Source organism: Tetrao urogallus (genome assembly GCF_951394365.1).
Source record: "Tetrao urogallus genome assembly, chromosome: 10".
Taxonomy (NCBI): domain Eukaryota; kingdom Metazoa; phylum Chordata; class Aves; order Galliformes; family Phasianidae; genus Tetrao; species Tetrao urogallus.
This window is the reverse complement of record NC_136823.1, coordinates 5,032,749-5,056,044: the sequence shown is the minus strand read 5'-3', so window position 1 is coordinate 5,056,044 and position 23,296 is coordinate 5,032,749. Positions and strand designations below refer to the sequence as shown.

General features: G+C 37.6%; 1 protein-coding gene across 1 annotated transcript in view; it reads right to left on the bottom strand.

Moving 5' to 3' along the window:
* Positions 1–204: 204 nt before the first annotated feature.
* SYN2 (synapsin II) overlaps positions 205–23,296 on the bottom strand; it is a gene marked incomplete at both ends in the record, with an annotated part of 143,456 nt that continues 120,364 nt past the window's right edge. The window contains 4 exons of the mRNA XM_079540282.1: positions 205–340; positions 2,698–2,995; positions 6,648–6,708; positions 21,628–21,777. Coding sequence (XP_079396408.1) covers positions 205–340; positions 2,698–2,995; positions 6,648–6,708; positions 21,628–21,777 — 645 coding nt within the window. The remainder of the gene's footprint in view (positions 341–2,697; positions 2,996–6,647; positions 6,709–21,627; positions 21,778–23,296) is intronic.

Sequence of the window (23,296 nt, the reverse complement as noted above, 5' to 3'; positions counted from 1 at the left end):
ACTATATATGTTCCCAAATGGTATTTCATCAATGTCCTTCTTCTGTGGGTTTTTTTGTTTGTTTGTTTCTTTTTGTAAGTTTAACATATTGCTTAATACAACAGTTAGCACAGGAGAGAAAGGTACTGTCACAGGGAAAACAAAACCTATGTCACATTCACGTAGTTTTTAGACTATATGCTGTGTGCATTTAGATGAAGCTGGCTAATCAGAAAAAAGACTAGCAAAGGATTTCCTCAAGTTTCGAATAGTTTCAGCTTTTGCTTCATCTTCGTTCACAGATGATCGGAAGAAGGATGATTCTGTGAAACTGAAGGCATTTGTCAAGGACTGCGACTTGCTGCAAGACAAAAATGCAACATGTTTGGTATGGTCATATTGTCTATCAACTTCCATCCACATATAACTTGAAAAATTAGCAGAAAAGGAAAAATGGCTGTGAGACCATTTCCACTTGAGCAAACTGAATATTCAAGTAATATGGTTAGATATAGCACACAGAGTTGCTGCAATAAAGCATATTCCTTCTGTTCTTTGATTTGTGAAGTAGGACAGTCTTTTATTTAGAGAACACACTGCTTTTTTACATATCTGAAACAAAGTAAATTGGATGACACAAATTAGAACTTACGGCGAATCTGAGCCTGCCTACTAAATCCAACTCACTACTAACACGGCATGATGAGAGCTCAAAGAATGAGACCAGAGTTGTAATGTTGTCCATTGCTGCATGTTAGATAATGGTCAAACTTAATGACAACTTTTTTCTTTGAACAAATTCCCCAAATCAGGTATCACTTTGCTTCTCTGTTAGCAGTTAGTCCAGTAATCCTATTCTGGTTTTAGTGCTATCATGTACACGTGGCTTAAGTTTCTGCAAGCATGAATAAAATAACATACAAGAAAGAAAATGTCTGAAGTTTAAAACTAATTCAGGTAAAACAACATTTAAAAGATAGGTTTGAATTTAAATATAAAACAATCATGAGTTATAATCTTTTCATGAAAATATCCAAGCACTAATATATCGATTTCATTTTTCTCTCAGTACAATAATAGGATTTCAGTTTTGGCTATAGTGAAACGCTCTCCTTATTGAGGTTATTTTATACTCCCCATGGTTTGCAACTTCTCTATGTCTGTACAGCAAACAGTGCTACAGGCATTTTAGGTTTTTTGTAAATTATAGTTGTGTTAATGAGAATAGACTGATAAATGTTTGTTTGTACTCACTGAAAGAGGGAGGGTGGGAAGCAGCACTTGACTTGATTAGTAACACAATAAGTGGCCTAATTAAATATTTATTCACAGATTAATAACATGTACATACAGGTTAGGCAACAGCATGTGGGTGAATACAAAGTATGCACATGCAAATAGAGTTAATCCTACAGGCAGGAGATCTGAGTCTTGGTGCAGACCTAAAAGGTCTTGAAAGTTAGAAAAACTACACTTACACTGTTTGCATCTTAAAAATTGAACTCATTCTATTTTCTTTTATATAGAGACTACTTTTCCATTTGAGGAAAAGGAGAAAGCTGGAAAAATGTATGTGGTACAGTGTTTTTCATATCAGAAATGAACAAATGAAGTTTCAAACTAGTTTATGGTTTTTCATCTAGCTTAAGAAAATGGAGCTGTCTATTCTCTAGATAAATAACAGATGAATCAATCTATTGTTATAAAACAAAATGAAGAAGTATACCGTCCCAGGAATGCAAGAAAACACTTTCTTCAGAAGCAAATATGCTTAAACTTTTTTGACCATTGTTTTAATCTGCGCATCCTCTCATCTAACAAGGCTGTTTGGCTGAATTGTGTTCAGGGGAGGACTCAGAATTGCTTCACACCAGTACAAGCATGTGAGTTGGTGGAAAGGGGAAATCTGCACTATGAAAAAAATGATGGCTTTTACTCATCAAAATAAGTCCAATGTTATCTGCGACTCTACTGGCAGTAGAGTCGGAATCAATATGTTGAAAAACAGCAAATCACTGCTAACACCCTCTTCATGTTTTCCATTCACTAATTTAAAGCTCTATGAGGATGTATGGCTACACATCGTGTGCACATTCTTTACTGCAGCGTGCAGCTGGCTGTACAGCGCGACAGGCTCATGCTGTGCAGGAGGGAACCTTCCAGCAGTGAGGTGGCTACAGGCAGGTGTCTGCGCCAGTCCTGCTGACATCTCTAGAAAGGGTCTGAGTGACTTGTGCTGTACAGACAGTAGCAATGTGCACCATGACCAGAGCGTTACTGTGAACACAGTTTGACAGCTTGTTCCTTTGGGCTGTTTCTGAGATAGGCCTTTTGAAACCGAAATCTGCTCTTTTGAGTGACTGCAAGGTTAAAAGTTGAAGCAGATAAGACTTCCTCTTTTCTGTGCAGGCGAACAGCACACCCAGATCATGAGTCAGTGACATAAGAAGGAAGGCAAAGAAACGAGAACGATCAAGAGTTTTCACATCAGATCTAGTTGGGGCATAAGTTGCACAACTGATGAAATCTTGTATAGCACAGGATGTAACTAATGCTACTCTAATGATAAACCGATAATAAGCCTTCTGAAACCTCAGTTTAGACTGGGCAGCGTATGTACATCTTCGTATGAATGTCAGACCGGCTCTCAAATTACAGTTTCAACAACAAAATGTAACTGTTCTGAGCAGACCAGGAAAGTGATAAAGCAAATCTTACTTAAGCTGTGGGTGAGACTGAGGCTTCTGCTGCGGCGCGGGCTGCGGGGCGGGCTGAGGCGCAGGCTGTGGCTGTGGAGCAGGCTGTGGTTGCGGTGCAGGCTGTGCCTCTGCCTCCTTTTGTAATCGGGTGCTGGAAGGACCTTGAGCCTGGGCACGTGGCTGCTGGGTCGTAGGTCCGGGTGGACGCTGTGGCTGGGAAGTGGAGGGCTTTGCTGACTGCCCAGGGGGGTACATGCGCTGTGGCTGCAATGGCTCCTGGCCTTGTGATTGCATTCCTTGGGGTTGCACTGGGCCCCCTAGGTTCAGCACAAGAAAAACTTCATAATGTTATAGTATCAAAGAGCTCTTATTAGATTCATATCCAACACTTTAAAATAATCCTTGAATGTGATAATTACACTTCTGAGGCAAAATTCTATGGAATTCTATGCACTGCAGCTTAACGTAGTCAATTCTACAATTTACAGTTGGTACATTAGAAGCTTGCTTGGAGCATCCATAAAAATTACTAAGTCCCAGATTTATCCCAGTGGTAACCCTACTGCCTTCAAATTAGTCAGTGGAGTTACAGCCACTATAATTTTGGCCCAGCTAAAGAAGAGGCTGTGAGAGAATTGCATACACCAACAGAATCCAGTTCAGCAACACAGCTCCTATTTTCTGTGTAGTTATTACAATTTTATTCCTCCAAAGCACAGAAGCTATTTTTGTAATATTCCTCTTAAATTCATTCTTATAGCAACAAAACTAATTTAAAATCATTCGATAACTTAACTCCTTATTGAAATACATGAAGAACGTTACAAGAAAGGAAAGACAATCATTACTGATTTTTTACCAAGGAGATCTTCCCACTGAGAAGGAATTATGCTGAAAAAATACTGTAGCAAGTGTGAAATTACCACTTGTGGTAGAGAGCTAAGTTGTGAAATCTGTGGCTGAAAGATGCTACATCATCAGTGAGGGCTTTTCTTTTTACTGCTTTCTGCCTGAAATAGTGCTGTGTCAGATATCAGTGGTTGCGCTGCTTTTATCTCTTATGAGACGTCTGAATGTGGTTTTCTTGGCTGACAGTTGTCAGAAAAAACTTTATTCTTGCACATGACTAAGCACGTGGGATGTAAGAGTTAAGGGGAGGAAGGGACAGGATGGAATTCTGAGAGACTAGTTTGCATAATGCTTCAGTCAGGGAAAAAGCTTTGTTGAATGGTAAATATTATACAGCGTTCTCAATATTTGGGAATTTCTACTCTTACACGTATGTTAAGTGCAAGAAGACTTCACCTACTTGCGTCTCTATGGAGAAAATCTGCATATCTGGAAATAATGTTGCGATTCGTGATTAAAAAAAAAATTGCTATTATAATTTTCCACTTACTATATGAGATTCCAGTGTATGTGTCTGAGAACAGCACGTACCAATGCTTCAAGAAGTCTTAGTACAGTTACAGCAGTGTTTTGTGGTGTAGAAAGATAAATAGCACGTACTGTATGTTAAGGAATGCCTTCATCGTGTGTTAATTTTAACCACTTTTGTAGGAAATATTTGAAGGTGATAACATGGTCTTGCAACATCTTAATAAGGATCGTTTTCTTATTAGTCTCCTTTCACTCAATATTGAAAAACAGAAAGGTTTCTTTCCCCCACTTGTATATACAGGCTTGAATGCCAGAAACTTTACACTGAAGACAGATATAACTTTCTTTTATTGCACATTAAGCTGTACAAGATATTTCACATAAAAGATATACTGCTGTCACACTTCCAGCATTTGCTCACTTTCTTGCAGCTGGGTTGTACAAAAGGCAACAATCATGAAAGAAATTTTTACCAAAAATAACAAAACTGAACATTAAGCCTACACTGTAAAACATCTGTTCCCTGTTACCACAATATTGCACCTAAGCATGCTTACATGCAGAGAGACATTTTGGCTTGCTTCTTGTCTGTAGTATGTAGCAGTAGTGTGTGCCCTTGTAAATCCTTTACAGTCAATAAGCTGAAATCCTCTCTGAAACACTCATCTCTTCTTTGCACACACAGCTCACAAATGTCGTGTGAAAAGCACTTGTGAATACTTGTACTACTACATGCAAAAAAATACCAGCTGCTTTAAATAAAATCAATCATCAGATTCATTTCTTCACCCCAGGGCAGTATGGTTTATTCTCTTTTATGGTGTCTGGAGGTAAGGATCTGTGAACCTGACTTTATGTGGAATTTTCTTAATATACAACAGAATAGTCAATGCCATCATGGGAATGATCACTGACCCAGACAAGTGCCGATCACTAAAGCAAAATATTCATGTAAATTACCAATAGGTAGTAAACACTACACACACTGAAATAGCTAATAATGCATACCTTAGTTCTCATCTTACCAGACAGATTGTACAAAGAAAAGAAATGCTAAGAATGATGATTTTCACTGATAATTTTTTTTCCCAGTGTTTGCAGGAAAAACAGAAGAACATAAAGCTGTTTTCCCTTTAAACAATTGTTCACACTAAACTAACAGCTGCTCATCTTTGTACGTCTTCTAATTTCAAATTAGAGCTCTGTGGCTCACTCACAACAGTTTTATGGTATGCTAGCATTGTGCAGCTTGTGACTCTTGGCTAGAGTCCTCGCAGCAGATAACTGCCCACTTGTGTATTTCTTGTAATACTACACTATAAGTGGGTTTGAAAAAATCATAAATAATTTACCTACAGAAAATCTAACAGTTTTAGGCATCTCAAGTCTTGTTGCACATTTGATTTTAAGCAATTGTTTTAAACCCTGTTGACGTGGATAACACTGGCACTAAATTATCTTTATAGCTATCTTGAGATTTCTAGGTTTATAATCATAGACCTGAGTTGGTGAAGAAAACCACCAATATTTTTGTCTTGCAAGATCTCTAGCTGGTTAAAGGTACTTTGGTCTACAATATCCATTTTTAGGAAAAAAAATGAGCTCTTACAGGAAGTTTAACAGTCCTTGAGGTACTTCTCACCAAATAACCTGGGATTTAACTCTTAGGTGAGCATAAGATTTTTAAAATATTTGCATTAATTTTTTACTTAAAAATCTCCCTAGATATTTCTAATTTAGAACTACAACGAAAGGTACTACTTAACTGAAATAAGATACATTAAATACTCACACTTTCACTGAGATATTGCACATAGGTGGCCCATTTACATAGCTTTGTAGCTAATAATTTAATGCAGAATTACTAAAAATATGAATACCAGTATGTAAAATAGAAGATATTTTAAATATTCCTTGGGAAGAACTGTATCACACTTATCGAGTCTCTGAAATATTAGACTTCCGCTTGCATATAAGTAAAACTCAAATGTTAACAAACTTTATAAAATCATAAATAAAAAGCCTCACTAGCAAATTCTAACCTAGGCTGTAAAAAATACTTCTGGATCACCTACCTATTAGTCATGCACGCACGCACACGCACGCACACACAAAGGCGATGAGCATAGTGTGCACACTCACAGAGTAAGCAAAGTATTTAGATTTGAACCTCGGTGGTATTTCACTGACAGATATATAATACTTAAGAAATACTGTCTAACCATCCATACAGTTGCACTGGGCTCTAAAGAGGCACATTCTTTGTACACTGTTGACAACAGCCCTGAAATCACAAGTTTTACAGAGAAAGGTAGGTAAGCGTTACACGCACAGACATGAACAAGTAAACAACCAGACGGTATAGTTGACACTGCATAGAAAAAACACAGTCCAGGTCAGCACTGAACAATGCAAAATTGAACAAAACTGGTATGTTTGCTTTACAGATTGCGTTTTTGTTTCTTTTTCTTTTTTTTTAATTTTCATTTTTGTTTTAGCTCTTGCTTTTAGTCTCGGTTATCTAAGTAGCCTGGACTTGTTTTGGTCCTACTGCAACGCCATTACAGTCGAGAATGTACTGTAAACAACCTTGAGGTGGTGGTCGCTGAGGTGGGATTTTGTTTGGCTCTGGCTCCTTTAGTGATCCACTCTGGAAAACATATTTGAAAACAGAAGAGGAGAAGATTAGAGTAGTTTAGTTCCAGTTTTCCACTAATTTGCCTTTACTTTCATCTGAAATCTCTTTATTGGCTGTGGACTGAACATACAATTTTAATTTATTCTAGAAAACATTCTCAACTTTATTTGGTGCTTGCCATGACAGAGAAATCCTAGACTAATCCAAAACTGAGTTAAAAAAACACAGAATCAAACAACAACTTGTTTTCCCCTTGCAGCATGTGATCAGTTTCCCCTTGCAGCCAGGTGCCCCTAGCGCCTTCTCAGACCTTACCGCTATTTGCGTACGCTCTTCCTTCTTCAGTTCCCAGCACCTTGAACCACTTTTCTGTATCTCATCACTCTGCAGTCTTTTTTAGAGTACAGTGAATAGAACTTCAACAGATACCTTTGTGTGATTCAAGAAATAATGTATTTTTATAACATTTGTTTCTGGAAGCAGTAGCACAGCAGTGGTAATTTCACTTTGATTCTCTGACTGTAAATGGGAAGAGAGATGTGCTACTCTAGGCTAACTAGTTTGCTAAGCAAAATGAAAGAAGGAAGCAAAAACCACAGACAAATAATGAAAATAATTACAATTACTTCATGTTACTCCATCTGACATGTTATTAGAAATACATGTAATAATACTTACATTTTCAAAAGGGTGGATTTATTCAGCAGTATCATTTTTGAATATATACTTGTTCAGAGGAAAAGTGGGCCTGAACCAAAATCCTGGAGCAGAAAACCCTTTGGGAATGTTAGCACTTGAATCCAAGCTTCGTCTTGGACTCATTTCTTATATTTAAAAAAATGAAGTATGTAAAAAAATTGGACACAATATCTTGGTTGGGGTGGTTTGTTTTTTTCTTTTGGGGGGGGGGGGTTGGGGGGGTTTAGGATTCAGAAACTAAACTGCCATCTATTACGAGGAAAAACACAGGATATATTAAATAGTAAATGTAAAATTAATATAACAGTTTTTGCCAAACTTATTTTTTTTCTGATAGTTTTGTATGTGATCTCAGAACTGCAGAAATAAATGTTACTCAAACGATCCAAATTCCAGCACAGCAATCTAGAAATTGTGCTTTCTAAATGCCACATTGACACTCTATTGTGTGCAGCTGTTCCAAATTGCTTTGCCTGCTTCAGCTGCATAAATGAAAGGACATGAGGTCCAAAACCAAGTTTTGTGAGTTACCAACCTTCAGAAGACCAACTGAGGTGAAAAAATGACTCACACAAAAGGAATGAGGCAAAATCTGATCCCCGTGTTAACGGATCCATACTGATCCATGCACAGCTCTCAGTGAACATCGCTGTAGGGATGAGGATACAGTGCCACCAGATAATTTTAAAATGCTTTCATGTGACTTAAAGTCTTCCCTGTTTTATTTCTCTTTTTCTTCTACGCTTCTGAACCACACGATAAAGTTGAATTTCTATCCTATTCCTGTTTCAATGACGCAGTAAGCATTTGTGGTATCCACTTTATATAATTTTCATCACAGGATCTTGCTGAAAAAAAATATATATATACATCAGTAACCCCTTGGATACTGAGCAAATTAGCACAGAGAATGGAAACCTTGAAAAGCTGCCCTAGAGGAGCTAACTCCTTTCATATTCTACTACCATTGTTCTGATGCACCTGGCACCTTCCTCTACACACCCGCAGGGCATTTGGGCGTTCTGCATTACAGAGAGCTTCTGTTTCCTTTGGTGTTGAAGTATGACACGTGGAGTGTGCCCTTAAAGGGAAAGTGGGAGTACTTGGCTTTCAGGACGTTCAGAAGCTTTCTGGAGGACTGAGCTGACCACATGACTTAGTTAAAAAGCATGCATAGCGTCTCCTAAAGAATATTACTACTCTTAGCATGTGATAGACTTACTAGTCCTGCGAAAGGCCATCAAATACTGAGGAGCTCTGTGCGGGGACAAGGACCAAAGAGAATGTGCACGCTGCTGTTTTTCTACTGAAAGATTACATAGGGAAAACTCATATTTTATTTAGAAACTGAAAATAAGCTGACGCTTTAAATTCACACCACTTAAATATTAAAACAACATCTGTAGGGCCCCCGTTTCCTCTGTGCCTTGAGGCTGAAGCAAGTCTGCCATTTGTTCTTGCACTGAAATGGTCTCAGGTTTTATTGCACACACTATTTAACTGACTTGACAACATCAGTACTTATGCAATCCACATATCTTTCTATCTCACCAAGAAATTATTTTATCCTAAATTAGGCTTTCAATAAACCTTATAGAAGCTTGCAACTCCTCACCTCAACTGTTCTGGAAGTTTAAAGCCTTTGTGCATTTTCTGTTGGAGATGTATTTTCCCCACTCCAGTCATTGACTGCAGCTGTCTTGATTTTACCACCCACACATCCTTTTTTCACCAGATATCACCTGGTGCTTCCAGGAACCTCACCCACACTCCAGGCCAATCACACGGGTATATTACTTTTGCTAATTAGCCAACCCACCCAGGCTGACCCAAAAAGACTAATTAGCACTACATTCCTATTTGAGAAATCTTACTCATGGTTTTTCAATGGTCTGTAGTAATCCAGTCTTTTTCAAGAGGGTTTTTTTTTTTTTTTCTTTTTTTTTTTCTTTTTCCCCGAGACAGTCAGAAGCCTTGATACTTGATATTAAACACAGGCTTTGAACCACTCTTGTTTGCTGTCCTGAGCCAAGGTCTTTAATAAAATCCAGGCTTCTTCTAAAACACCACTTGTTGGCAAATTGACTGCAGTCTGTTACTCCTCACCTCTCCAGCATGGTGTGCCAATGTAATTGTAAGAGCTGCTAACTCCATATACGCGGCACAGCCTCTCTGAACAGCGATGCTGGACTAGACCTGTCCTGCAGATGTTTTCACCCCTCCTGTTCTTCTTTTTTTCTTTTATTTCCTTTGTTGCCCAGCCTAGAAGATCACCCTCCTACCAGTTTCTTTCAGTACAAACATGTTTTCATGCACTGCAGTTCTCATCTACAAACTTGCTGACTGCTTAATTCAAACACTGCAAGAATGAAGGATTAGAATGTGGACTATATAATGGAAAATGGCCCTGGACAGATTCTTATTTGTATGCTCAAGGCTTGCCAGTTAGTAGTACCATACTGTACGGCAATTACTAGTGCAGAGAATGGGAAACGACAGCATTCAGTATGGAATTTTAAACCATGCTGAATGGTTTATACTAAGTGAGGTGTGGTAAATGCTGTGGAAGAAGCCCTTGTTGCTTTCATTTCAGGAATGCAGCTTTTATATCACATCAAAATTCCCAAAAGAGAGGATTGCTGATATTGATAGTAACATTCTCTGGCTATGGTTACAGAATCTCTCCTTTTCAAAGGGAATTTATTGTTTACATAACTATTAGAAAAACTATAACTCTACTTGTGGAAGCAGAAAGTCCCACGAATACTTTAGGAATGCAATAGTGACTTCTCAGATCTGAGTATAAAAATCAATGCTTTGGCTGCATAATGGTCTTTAGAATATTGGCTAAGTTCATTACAGCCAGAGCAGAAACCCAGCTACTTGTGTAAAATATAAGTGCCCATAGATGTCTCTGTAGCCCTTCTTCTTTTCCATACTCACCTGAAGCAATATGCTTAGAATTCTTTAGGTAAAACTGGAGTAGAACAGTGTTCTTAAAGCATGCCGTATTACAGTTTGATCAGTTGTGCTACTTATTTTTCTATCTGTTTATGTAAATGCAGATTAGATTCACATATATTTGAATTTTGAATAATCAGAAGAATGCTGAAAGGGTGGAAGCAAAAGCAGCAACTTGGCAGTAAAATAGCCCCTAGGCAAGAGAGATCTTAAACTGAGTCCCAGCTAAAACTGATATTGATTTGGCTGTGTTTGAAGCTTTTGTGAACCAAAGTTGGAGCATGCATTGTTGTTTTTGGGTTTCATTTGGTTTTCTTTGTAATGCAATGATAGAAGCTTCTCATAGGTATTTCAATATTTGAAAAGAAAGCCATATTTTTCAGATCAAGAAATAGTAGGATCAATTGAGAATTGCCGAAGTACAAGCTGAGATTGCATAAAGGAAGAAATGTGATTGCAAAGCAGAGGGGTAATTTGGATTATTTAAGTAGGATGTCAATAGAAAATGACTGCATGAAAAGTCTCCTAGATACAAATACTTACTTAGTCCTTACAATGGAAGAACATCACCCCTGGTAAAGAAAGATGAATATAAGCTCATCAGATGTAGAAAAGCACTGTTAAACTGAGCAGGCAGATGGAAGAGTGTGTAGCTAGAGCATTTGGAAGAACTCAGCTAGCTTAATTCAGCCAAAGAGGCTTGAAGGCAGTACAGTTCTTTTTACAGCACTGTAATGGCAAAGCACTAGATAGGGAACAAGCTGCACTAAAGGACAATGTGAACCAAGAAGAAACAGGCATTAGCTGAATAAAACTGGGTTGTAAATAAGCACCTACTGTATTATTTAGCAAAACACTGAGATCTTGAATTGACTTTGTGATATGGAGAATCAAAAAATAAGAAACTTCTTAGCACCTTGTTGCTGTTTTCTACCTTCAGTGTGCAGTGTATGGTAAGGGTACTCACCACTTGCTAGAACAGACCTTACTCTCTGCAGGATGAACGTGGTGTAAGTGACTCATAAATGCTTCCTTGGTAGTAGAGCTTAACATGACAACAAAGCTTTTTGCTATTCACTGTGGACTGAGACAGGCAGTGAAATAGGCCTGATTCTAATCGTGAGACAGGCGTGGTCAGGCACACCTCAGAAAGGAGCCACTTTCACCACCTCGTGCAAAGAGGCCAGTGAAAGGAGAACCCACTCCCACATTTTACAGTTGTTTGGAGTTTCAGTGTTCAGCTTGCCCCAAACATATTCTCAGCAAAACTGATGCCAGCACAAAACATCTTCATTTTGCAGTTGTGATACAGAATTAAAAACTTTAGGCCAGCTTTTGTTGTTGCTCAGCCAGCTTTCTGAATTATCAATGAAAAACCTGTAAAATCTTCCTCTGAACGAGAAGGGAAATGACTGCTAAGAGGAGAAAACAAGCTATGCAGCTTAATTTTTACTTGGAACAGTATTTACATCATGCACTGAAAAAGTTTTGGTTTTAAACATCAAAAAGTACTATAGCTTATGTTTTGTATACAAAGTGCTTTCTATTGTTAGATAACTAATTTCTTCCTAGAGAAGAGTTTTCTTCCTGAGTATTTTTACACATACTCTGAAAAAAGAATATCCTAGTGTAGATTCACTGCTATTCAATGGCACACTTCAATATTTTCTCTTAGACAATGAAACAGGTGACATCACATTGCCTATGCCAGACCTATTTTCCATTATTTTGGTGAAAAAAAGAAATATCTCACTACCACAAAACATGACATTTCTATACAAAATGTAGGATGTCGACTTGTCAGAAAAAAAGTGTTTCTTAACAAGTAGCAGCACTTGTTGAAGTTAACTGGTCCCATTCCAGAGACAGATGGTAATTCTAATGGACAAGGATGCAATCTGATTTTATTGCAACTATTGCTTAATGAAGCCAGATTTCAACTTCAGTTTTTGAAAAGGGAACATTAAAAGTATGCTGTTGCAAAGCAGCTGTCAGGCAGTTCTTCCCAGTAAAAAATTGCTCCCCACAGACAAAGAAGGAATGTGGACTATGTGATAGGAGAGAGCTCCCTGTGTGCTAGAGCAGCTGGAACTGAAATGTAATGAGCGTGCATATTTATACCACAGAAAGAGAGCTGTAAGATAGATGGACAGGAAGATGAAAGTCGTACAGCATATCTAGAAGACTATCTAGTTACTGGAAAGTTAATCTTCCTTAAATGTTTCTCAGTGTACATAGATACTGTAGCTTAGAGCTTGCTAGTGTCAATATCCTGTGCTCTTATTTGAAACTGTAAGGAATGTTCTAAGCTCGGGACCCAGGGATGCTGTCTGATGCTATGCTGTATCAGCTCCTCTGGTCTTCTTAATATGAGATGACAAGTGATCCTTTCATGAACAGGAAGAGTTAAAACCTGGAGTCACAATGATCCATTCATTACTGGATCCATTCAGAATTGAAATCTGTGCTTTGAAACAGAAGGTCTGAAAAAAGATGGAGCTAACTCAAGTCTGGTCTTAAAATGAGTAGTTTGTCAGAATATTGTTGTGTCAGTGTTACAGAATGGTGGAGCAGGAAAAGGCTTGGGAAAGGACAAGTCAGTGAGCTAAGAGCCATACCCCAAAGAAGACTGAAGTTCAGAACTCAAACAGAACGTAAGACCTGTCTGCCAATGTTGTGTGGGCTTCTTTCCTTGCTTTGTCTGATACAGCACAAGCACAGAGCCACATGTGGGCATCGCTGGTGACTTGTTGGAATCTGAGAACCTTCTTGAGTCTCTTACAAGTTAGGAGATACTGGAGAACAATCTTTGAACAGGTGAAAAGAAGCTTGAACTACTGGCAGCTAGGCAGATGGAGCACTGATCCACCACTAGACAAGTGGTGGAGGAACAGAGAGGTTGCTTGTTTTTTCCCAATTGATCATTCAAGAATATCTGAAAATGAGTTGCACTGTTTTGGATTGTTCTGTAATTTCTCTTGGTAGTTATTACCCATGTTCAAAACCTGTAATGCTTATTTAGCATGTGGTCCTTATTCAGAATAAACTATGCTGATGACTACTGGGTAGATAGATAGAATCCTTGTAAGTTAAATGTGGAATAAAGCCAGATGGCTTTGCCTAACAGGTTATGACTTAAAATTCAGAGAAATCAAATTTAAAAAGTCAAGTGCCGACAGAGAATGATAACACAAAAGTAGAAGGGAAACACCCAGCACAGTGGGGAAAGGAAAGGAGGCGAAGGAAAAACCTCCAAGAAAAGATGATTCTATTAGGTTCAGCTTAAATAAGCAAAATCAGTAGAATCAGTAGAAATAGATGAAAAATATGACGAAATAGAAAAAACATAGAGATTTTTATATGATTGTAATTATAGCACTAAGACCAAACAAAGAGATCTAACTTAGACTCTATGTTTGTATCTGTTTATGTGGCAACACTTGCGTGTTCCATAGTGATAGGATCACTGTTCTCCTCGTTTTAATTTTGAAAGACTGAGTTTTGCTACATAACAGATTGAAGACATCTTCTTGAAGACTCCCAAAAATGTGAGAAATGGAAGCTGTTTCTCAGAAAAATCTACTGAGAACATATACTCTACATCGGAATGCTCTTGATTACTTAAGAATTAAGTACATTTTCTTTGTTCTTGAGGTGAGTCACCATGGAGTCTCAGAATTCTTGAAGACATTGTCTGCTTCTGTCAACATAATGGGCAGATTGGAAGACAGATGGTCAGAAAGTTAAGAAAAGCATTATTTTGTTGTTCAGTTTTGACCAAAATCATTATTAATATGTTTTTAAAAGTTATTAATTAGCAGTACTTCTAATATGTGTTAGTTTTTTTTTTCTTTTCCCAGTTTTATCTAGCATTTTGTTGCTTTATGTATTATAAAAATTACTAGCAGTAAGGCTGTTGCCTTACTTACCTGTCCTACAAACAATAAGTTATTCTGATCATCCCGGTCCTGATGCTGGAGTCTGTCACATTGCTTATGGGATCTTTCCCTTTGTTTTTCTCTTCTATGAAATATTTTGGGAGCTCTTTCTGTTATCAAGCTTTACTCAGCTTATCTGCAGGGAGATCATGCATGTATTCTTCCCAGACGCTCCACTGACAACAAACATTCAGTACAGTCAGAACGAAAAGCAATAATAATAATACTAATTAAAAAAACACTCACAAAATCTAGAGACAAACAAACAAAAACACAATCCACCAAACCAAGGCAACATCCTGAAAACTTCTGTTTTCACTAATTTCTATTGATGTCAGTAAAAATTGTAACCAAATAATCCTAACCTTCTAATATGTGCCTTCTAGTGTCTTTTATTACTGAAGTATCCCTTTAAAAAGCACATTATAAAGGCACGCTTGTTTAGTTGTGGCACACTAATTCAAAACAAGCTAGGAAAGATGAGCACTTACTGGTATTTTGATTTAATCATCTTCATTTAATTGATACATTTCCAGCTAGCCACCAAAACCAACCGTGTAGACATCACTACTAGAAGAACTGAGCAATACGTACTTACCTCTGTAGTGATTACTCCATCTACTGGTACAGGATCTTAATAAACATTTTTAAATAGGTTATTTTAAATTTTACAGTATTTTTCAATGAAATCTCTGTTCAGCATCTGTGCATTGTGTCCTACTGCTGTCAAAGAGCCTCAGATTTATTTTCCTGCATGATCTTCAATTTTAGTATCTCGCTCTCTGAATGTCAAGCTTAAATCAAACCATGCAATGAAACAGTGTTTTCAAAAACTCAGCCAGAACTCTTATAAAGTACCCTTAATCCATCAGTTCAGTCTGTTGCGATCCCTATCACTTCTGTAAAGAACAAAGGATCTACCTTGAATAGATGTCATAATGAAAGATGGACAAAATTGGTGTAATAAAATATATGCTGTCATTATTTATATGTGATAATTAAACCTGGCTGTTGTAAACATAGGTATGAATGAAGTGTGCCTTCCTCATGCCTATTAACAAGAAGCACTCAGCTCTTGTTAAGTCCATTACAATTCTATTTTCTTCTGTTTTTCTTAATTCCATGCATTAGGATCTAAAATCATTAGGATCTGAAACCATAACAACTGCTTTTCTTGTATTTTCACAAAGGTAAAATAACTAAATGTTAAAAAAGCCCCTTTGATTAAAATAATCTTCTCTTGTTCAAATACACAAAGCTGAATATTGCACATATATATATGTACAATTAGATATATGTACAAACTAACTAAGCACATACTTTCTGTACTAAAAATAATGAAATTAAATGGTGTAAATGCATGATAATAGAGGTATCAGAAATTGCAGGAGAGAGAGCATTTCGCGTGGGTAAAATGTACCCAACTTGTTGCTCAGGGCGGTGCAGCTCCTGCGGTGTGCTGCAGTGCTCTGCCGTGCTGGAGGCAGCTCAGGACATCAGCTGCCACAAAGACGAGGCCACGAGGTGTCGCTGGGACTCAAGGAAGCAGAACGCAGCGCAGTGAGCAGAGCGAACCCGCAGCTTAACAGAGAACTTGTAAACATTGTTTACTTTACAATTTAAAGAATGCCTTTATGACTTACATGACCTTAAACGTATTTTTTAGCGTTCTGTTGTGGACAAATGGCTCAGCAATATTCTTAATGAGTCTCGATAACAGTCTTAGATTTTCTGACTATTTGGGCATCTTGCTGCTGCCTGACTGCTTTTCCACTGAGTCACAACAATAAGTCTATAAACATCTTAACGTAACAAGCAGTTTGCTTCCTAGGAACTATGGTTTAAAAGGACTTCTAGGCAGATGCAGAGAACAAGCAGTACAGAATAAGTAATAGGATTTCGTTTGTAGTCTCTGATGGCTGTCAAAGTGTAAAGAAACTTTCTGAGGTACCCACACACCATAAAAAGAGCTCATTGTACACTAATGTAGACCACAGAAGATACTCAGTTACCAGCTACACAGATATGCTCTCTGTTTATTGGCTAGGTATACTGCTTTGTTCATACAGAGTAAGTGATGTCATGGTTTGGAGATACAAATAGTTGAAGAGGCATATAGTAATATCATGGAATCTCCGTGCTGCCTTGCCATAAGCAAGGAGAAAGTCAGACTAATCTCTTGAGTATGTTTACGATCTGAATTTCTTTTGGATACTACTCCACAAATCCAAGTGTGTCTCTTTATGAACAGATGATATGGCTGCCATTTATCTCCTAATTAAATGTCTACCAAAGAAATACAGCACATATAGTTTTAGGGTTCATCAGCTAATTTAGTGACATGCTTAAGGCAAGCAGTTTGTAAATTGCTCTTGTTATCTGCTATTGTAGATTTAATTACAACAGGGAATGATTTGCTTTGCATCATTTCAGTAGGATTTTCATGTATTAGTACTCAAACTCTGTGTTTACCCTCATTCATATAGAAGGCAGTCTTTCCTTTCCCAAATGTTTATGAAAAGAGTATTGCAATAAGTGGAGAGGGACTGTGACAGCAAGTTCTTGGAGGTGGTGCTGATTGGTGGTATGAAGATAGCCTGGCTAATGTGAGTAGGTTTAGCATTAGCAGCTGATGGATGACACAAAGCTCTAGCAGGCCTAATCTTGGCCCAGATGCTCTTCAACTAATCAACTGTTACACTGCAGGTGAGCTTCTGTGAGACTGCAAAGCAGAGCATCATTCAGAAATGAGATCCATGCCTGGACTTCAGCTCAGAAAAATTTACTTTTCGTAACAAGCAGATGAATACTGACTAATAGATTTCCATAAAACTCCATGATGGATTACAGGGATCCTTCCCAGTCGCGTGTATTCCCTTCAGTTAAGATCAAATCAAGTAACTCTATTGTCTACCTCGCATAAAAGCTTCAGTGGTTAAAAAAAATGCTGCTCCTCACAAGGAGTTTGCTTTGAAATAAAGAAATAGCAAATACAACAGATGGAATGGAATAGAACTGTAACCACTATTATGGAAGCACAAGAATAGATAACTTGATAAGTTTGCTTTTCTCTCTGGAGCTAATACTTTTTATCCACTCTGTGTTCACATTTGGTTCAATTTGCTCTCTCAGTGTAGTAAAATAAACAGGAGAGAACTGTTTGGCTGCAGTCAAATCACATGGGGGCGCAGGGAGTGAAGAACAAATAAGATAAAGACAAAAATTAGAAAAAATCAACCAAATGTCTGTGTAGCAGAAGAGGGGTGAGGAGGAGCTCATTGACTCTGTACTGAACTTAAAGTAATTGCACTGAACTTCCCTCTGGGTAGAAAGTAAAGAAAGTATGAAAATGTTTTAAAATAGAATGTTATGAAAGGAAATACGCCAAGTTCTGCTGTTCTGGTCTCAAAACAATTAAAGCACCATCCTCCACTTCTGCATTATTTATTTACTTTTTGCTGGTGTGCTACTTCTTTCTCTTAAATAGAAAGTAACCAGGATACTGGGGAATGCTCCGTTCTTTGAGATTTTATGTGGTAATGGATATTGTGCCTCTGGTGCATGCATCTCTTCCTTCCATTACGGATATAAACTTCCTTGTTCTGTGGCTGATAATGCAGCGTGATCTCAACAGAGCTGTTGAGATTTTCTTAATATGATTTTCCTTATTTTCAACTGCTAATATCACTGTAATCATTTGAATTTTATGGCAATATTATTGCATAATGTAATATTTTACAAAGAATTTGCTTAATCACTACAAGTATCATGATTTGATATGCAGCTTTGAATGTGTTTTACTAATATTGTTTTATATATAAATGTTGCTACAGAAGCACTCATAAAATAGCCTCTACTGAGCAACCGCCTGTAGTTTTGCAAATCCACACAGCAGAACTTTCAGCAGTGATCCTTCCTGTCAAAAGATGGAGACAGAGTTAAGCGATTCCTCTACCTGGAGCATTTCACTGGGTACTTTTATGTACTGTTTTGTATTTTAAGGAAGGATTTGAGAGAGGCTTCTTAGAAGAGTTTTCAAAAGTTAGAAGGGGCTGCAAAAGGAGGAAATTTGGATTTCCATTTATTGCCTACAAGTAGAACACCTGGATTTTGGTTCATTTCATGGAAAAAATCCACAGAAATCACATTCCTAGATATATTTCTACTGAACGTTTTCATCATGGCTGTATGTAAAACAAGCTGTCATTTTTTAAAAATAAATAGAAATGAAGTACTTGTTTGAATTTACAGTTATATAAGGCAGATAAAGCTGTCCAGGGATTCTTGCTTTTCTTTGTAGTGGGAAGACTGGTAAAGTGACTGATAAAAACAAAACTGGTAAGTTTTGAGTCCTGTAACTCAAAATGCTCTCTTTCCTGGTATGGTTTGATCATGCTGTCAAAGGTATGCAGAAAGCTGAGACCACAAAAGCACAACAGTTTGTTGGCTGCACAGACAGGGGGCAGAGGAGCAACAGAAAGAACTGTACACCAGTGCTTTCACCTTCACTGATTATTCCTCTTCTTTTCAGTGTATCTTGTTATAAAAGGTTCATAAACAAATTAGTAAATAAGTTGATATCTCAAACAAGTTTAAGAATCACGGGATCTGCACTTTTGAGTTTTTAACATGAGCAACAGAGTTATCTGAGGTTCTTATTTTTGGAATTCATTACTGGCACTCTGACAGAAGGAACTTTGCTGGCCTTCAAAACATATTCCAAGGCCAATCACTTCCATCAGGATTTGGCTGCATAGCTCTAAACAAAGACTTGTTTTCCTAATCACTGTTTTCTGATGGATTACTAGTTAATTGGAACAGTACTGACCATGGAGGGCATTTGTAAACTGAAACATTGTTTTGTTGCATGATGAACCCAATGCCACAGATACATCATAAATAATTAAAAACACCAAACGTAGATAATAGGGGAATTCAAAATATGGCACTTCTATGGCTGTAAACCACTCATTTGACTTTTTGGTATTTGTGTTACTTTAGTTTCTAAGACCACACACTGACACGCACATACTTTATTTGGGATAAATTCCTGGCTTCAGTTTTGCACGGACTGCATGAATATGCACTGTCTCTCCTTTCTCTGCAGGTGAATGGGCTTTATTGTTCAAGGATAGAAAATAATGCCTGAGATTAGAAAGGAAGAAATCTGTTCAAAGATGTAAGGGACAGCTTGGTTTAACAGACTAATTGTATTCTTAGGAAAACAACCCAGTTAATAACGAACTGCGCATAAGGAGGTATCTGATTTGAATATTCGTGATTGTCTCCCTGAGAAGATTCATGGTGTTTGCAAATGGCATCTTCTATAGGAATTTAGATCCCATTTGTCTGACCTAAGCTGGTGAGTGATGTAAGAAGGAAAATTTTAAGGAAGCAGATTAACTGAGAAATGTAAATAATATTGCAAACATTCTGAAGGGATGTATCTCTGATTTTGGTCAGCTGTAATTTATAAGTAAGGGACACAATAAGGTAAGTAAGATTAATGTTGAATCACATTCTGTTCCCTTTAGTAAAGGCTGAGTTCTTCAGTAACCTTGACTTATCAGTGGAAACACAGTAGAAATTCAGCAGCTCACCAGCTGATACTATCTTCTGATTCATCTAAGGCTTCTTTGCTTAACAGGAAAAAATTCCTTTTCATGGACATGATGGGTGACAGAAATGACTGAGGAATTTAGAAACTTTCTAAAAATGTTGCCTGTCCTGTTTTCATTCTAGATCTGGTCCTCTGTAGGCAGTTTTAGGTGGAAATTATAAAAACCTGTATTTACATACAACAGGTAACCAGTTTCTTTGTATGACACCAGTAACCACAAACATTTTTCCATCATTGCCTTCTTTGAAATCCAGGGAAGCATGCTTACAAAGGACCTTAGGTTTAGTGATTTAAAGCATCGAAGTCACTGTGAATCTGTCCATTATTGCTACAAATTTTGATTTGTGTTGATAAATCTTTGGGCAACTCTGGGTTTGACACTTTCCTTCATTTGTACGTATGACTAATTTTACAGTCTCAGAAAAAACTGCATTTGGTATGAGGTGATTTATTTTCTCCCTTTATTGTCCCTCTTTTTTGGTGCTCTATACAATAAACGTGAGTCATGCTGGATGGAAACGTCTCCATTGTGTGTGGTTCAGCAATTTGTGCTTAGGTTTGAGTGGCTGTAATATAAATAGAAGCCACACCAATTTTTTATGTGGGATGGTGTATTTTTATAACTTAAAGCATGATGATATATTTGAAGAACAAATTAGTCACCCTACCTCAAGAACTTGTCTGTCTGAGGTATGCCACAAAACTGTTTTCAAACTGTTTACCTGGTATGGAGCCTACTGGCAGTAAAAATAGATTCTCGATTTTGGCTTGGTAATTACTGTAATATAGTTTGGATTATTTTGTTAATTAACTGATCAGCATGGAGCTGCGCTGGTACCAAGCAACAGTCCTTAATAGTTTATTGTCATGGTTTATTCCTTCAGTATATTAAAAGAAGCACCTGAAAGTTGAAGCTAGTAACGCTGTTCTTGATTAGACCTGCTGCCTAGCCTATGAACTGATAAGAGCTGCTGTTTAGCACTTAGGTGGCCTCCAATTTATGCTCTTAAAACCTTGTACAAATTAATGACACCCACAGAAATTTTCTGAAGTGTCAATAAAAGAGACTTTGGATTTGTAAGCACAGAAATGGAAATGAGGATAATGACCAAAGTCTGAAGGACAGCTGGTAGCAAAGCAAAGGGCAGAATTCTGTGGTTAACATGCTTTAATTATCAGACTGTATGAAATACAATAGATGAAAATCATTCCTTTTCAATCTTTGAAACTAGTTTGATAGTATGCTAAGTGTATTTCAGGAGTTTCCTAGATTTGAGAGGCATTTTCCTGAACTGTAGCACATCAAAAGATGATCATATAAGTAAGGTCAGAAATGCACATGAGCAAGAATTATCTTAGCACTCTTACTGATATCCTCATGGCAAAGACTGTTGTGATATTTAAACTTCTATAACATTTCATGTAGATGAAGCTGAAAAAAAATAATACAAAACCCAGTAATTCACAGAATCCAGAGCTGTCAGTTTACTTGTAGAATCATATCAACAAAACAGTAAAAAAACCCTTGCACTACTCAGTTACATCCATCCATCTCACTCAAGCATGACAAATCCAACAGACATATTGAAAAGCTCTTGAATTGCTGTAGCTGAGGGTACATCTGCATAGCTGTCCAGCCAGATTCTTGAAGGAAAACGTTGAGTGTAACATTATAGAAAAAGTTGCTTTATTTTAAAGACAGAGATTTCCTACCTGAGGCTGCTGAGTGGCAGTGGGTCTCTGAGGAGATGGTATAGGAGTTTTGGACAACATTTGGTTCATTTTGCTTACAACTAATTCAGTTATATGTTGCCTGTCTTCGATCTGATGCTCACCGATCAGAGGCATTGCACAGTCCATTACCTGTAAAATAAAATATGGCACCAAAGTAAACTTATTCCACATCTGTGTAGAATATCAGGTCATCTTTAAAAACATAAGAAAAAGAAACAAAACACAAATGGGATCTGTATAAATGGTACAAGTTATACCAGAATAAAAAACAAAAAAAGCCCAAGTGCAGGATGTGGATCAGCAGAGCAAGAGAACAGCAGTTTTACCACATCATCTCTTTCTAATCTCCAAGCAACATACAGCTGCAGTACAGTACGTGGGCATGCACTCTTTAAGGAACATGATTCTGGTGGGAAGCTCACAGCTATAGCAGATAAGGAATATGAGATTTTTTAGGCTATTCTCTTGACTGCTGGAACTTGTCTGCACTGCTGTCTAAGCTACATTTTTGAGGATTTTTTTTCTCTTAGGTGTTGTTGTGGTTCAGCTCTGATCATCAACTGAATTAGAACATGGAAATACCAACTAGAACTTCAGCTTCCCAGCTCTTTGTTGGATTTCTGCTCTCACAGCAAGGATCCTTATTGATTAGAGAAAACTTTGTAACAAGACCTTGTTGTTATTGATGGGCTGTTTTGAAAAGCAGCATGACTGCAATGCAGCTGAAGCAAAAAAACCCAACAACCAACAGAACAAAACATAATAAAACAGAATATCAGACAGACCGATCAAAATGTACTTCTTTCCATGGTACATGTTACTGGTCAACACAGTGCAGCATTTTCATTCAGATATTCCAATGGATAAAACTAACACTGAATTCTGTTTGCTTCAGTGGGCTGTAAGGATCTCTTATTTCCTCAGAGGTATTGTTACTTCTACAGGGAACCTATTTTTGATGCATCCTGTGTGTTTCATGAGAAATAGAAGGATTACAAAGTGACCCTGACTACTATTCACAATGGCAATAGACATTCTTATTTCTGCAATCACAGAGGATTTAATTTGCTTTTGAGAAATTGCAGTCTTTCATTCAATTCAGAAAAAGGTGACAGCGTGTCATCTGCAGCTCTGCATTTTGGTGTATCTCATAGATGTGGATCACAAGTGACCGAAGCCTACAACACAAGCAGTAATATTAGCAATTAATAAATGACTGTAAAGGATAAAGCAGTTGGACTACATTAGTGGTAACATACCTGTTGGCTGTTATTGTGTCTGACCCAGTTAGATTGTTTGTACAAACTGAATTGTGTCCATCTAATTTCCAGTGTGTGCCAGATGAAAAATGTCACACAAAATTTCTCACTAGAGTGGACACATCTTGCAGTTGATGCAGGAGTAAGCTGTGCTGGTAAGAGAGAGGATGGTGGTGGATGAAGAAGGAAAGCATCATTAAGAAGGAATCCTTATGGATTTTGCCCAGATCTAGAAGGTGATCTAGATCAGTGAATTATATGGAGGTGTTTTAGTACTTTCAGCAGTGAACTTCCCTGTGTGTCTTTGGCTTCTCTTCTCCATTGCAGGTAAATGGAAGAAGACTGAAAAGGTTCAACAAAATCAAGAGACTGCTGGAAGACTTTTTCTG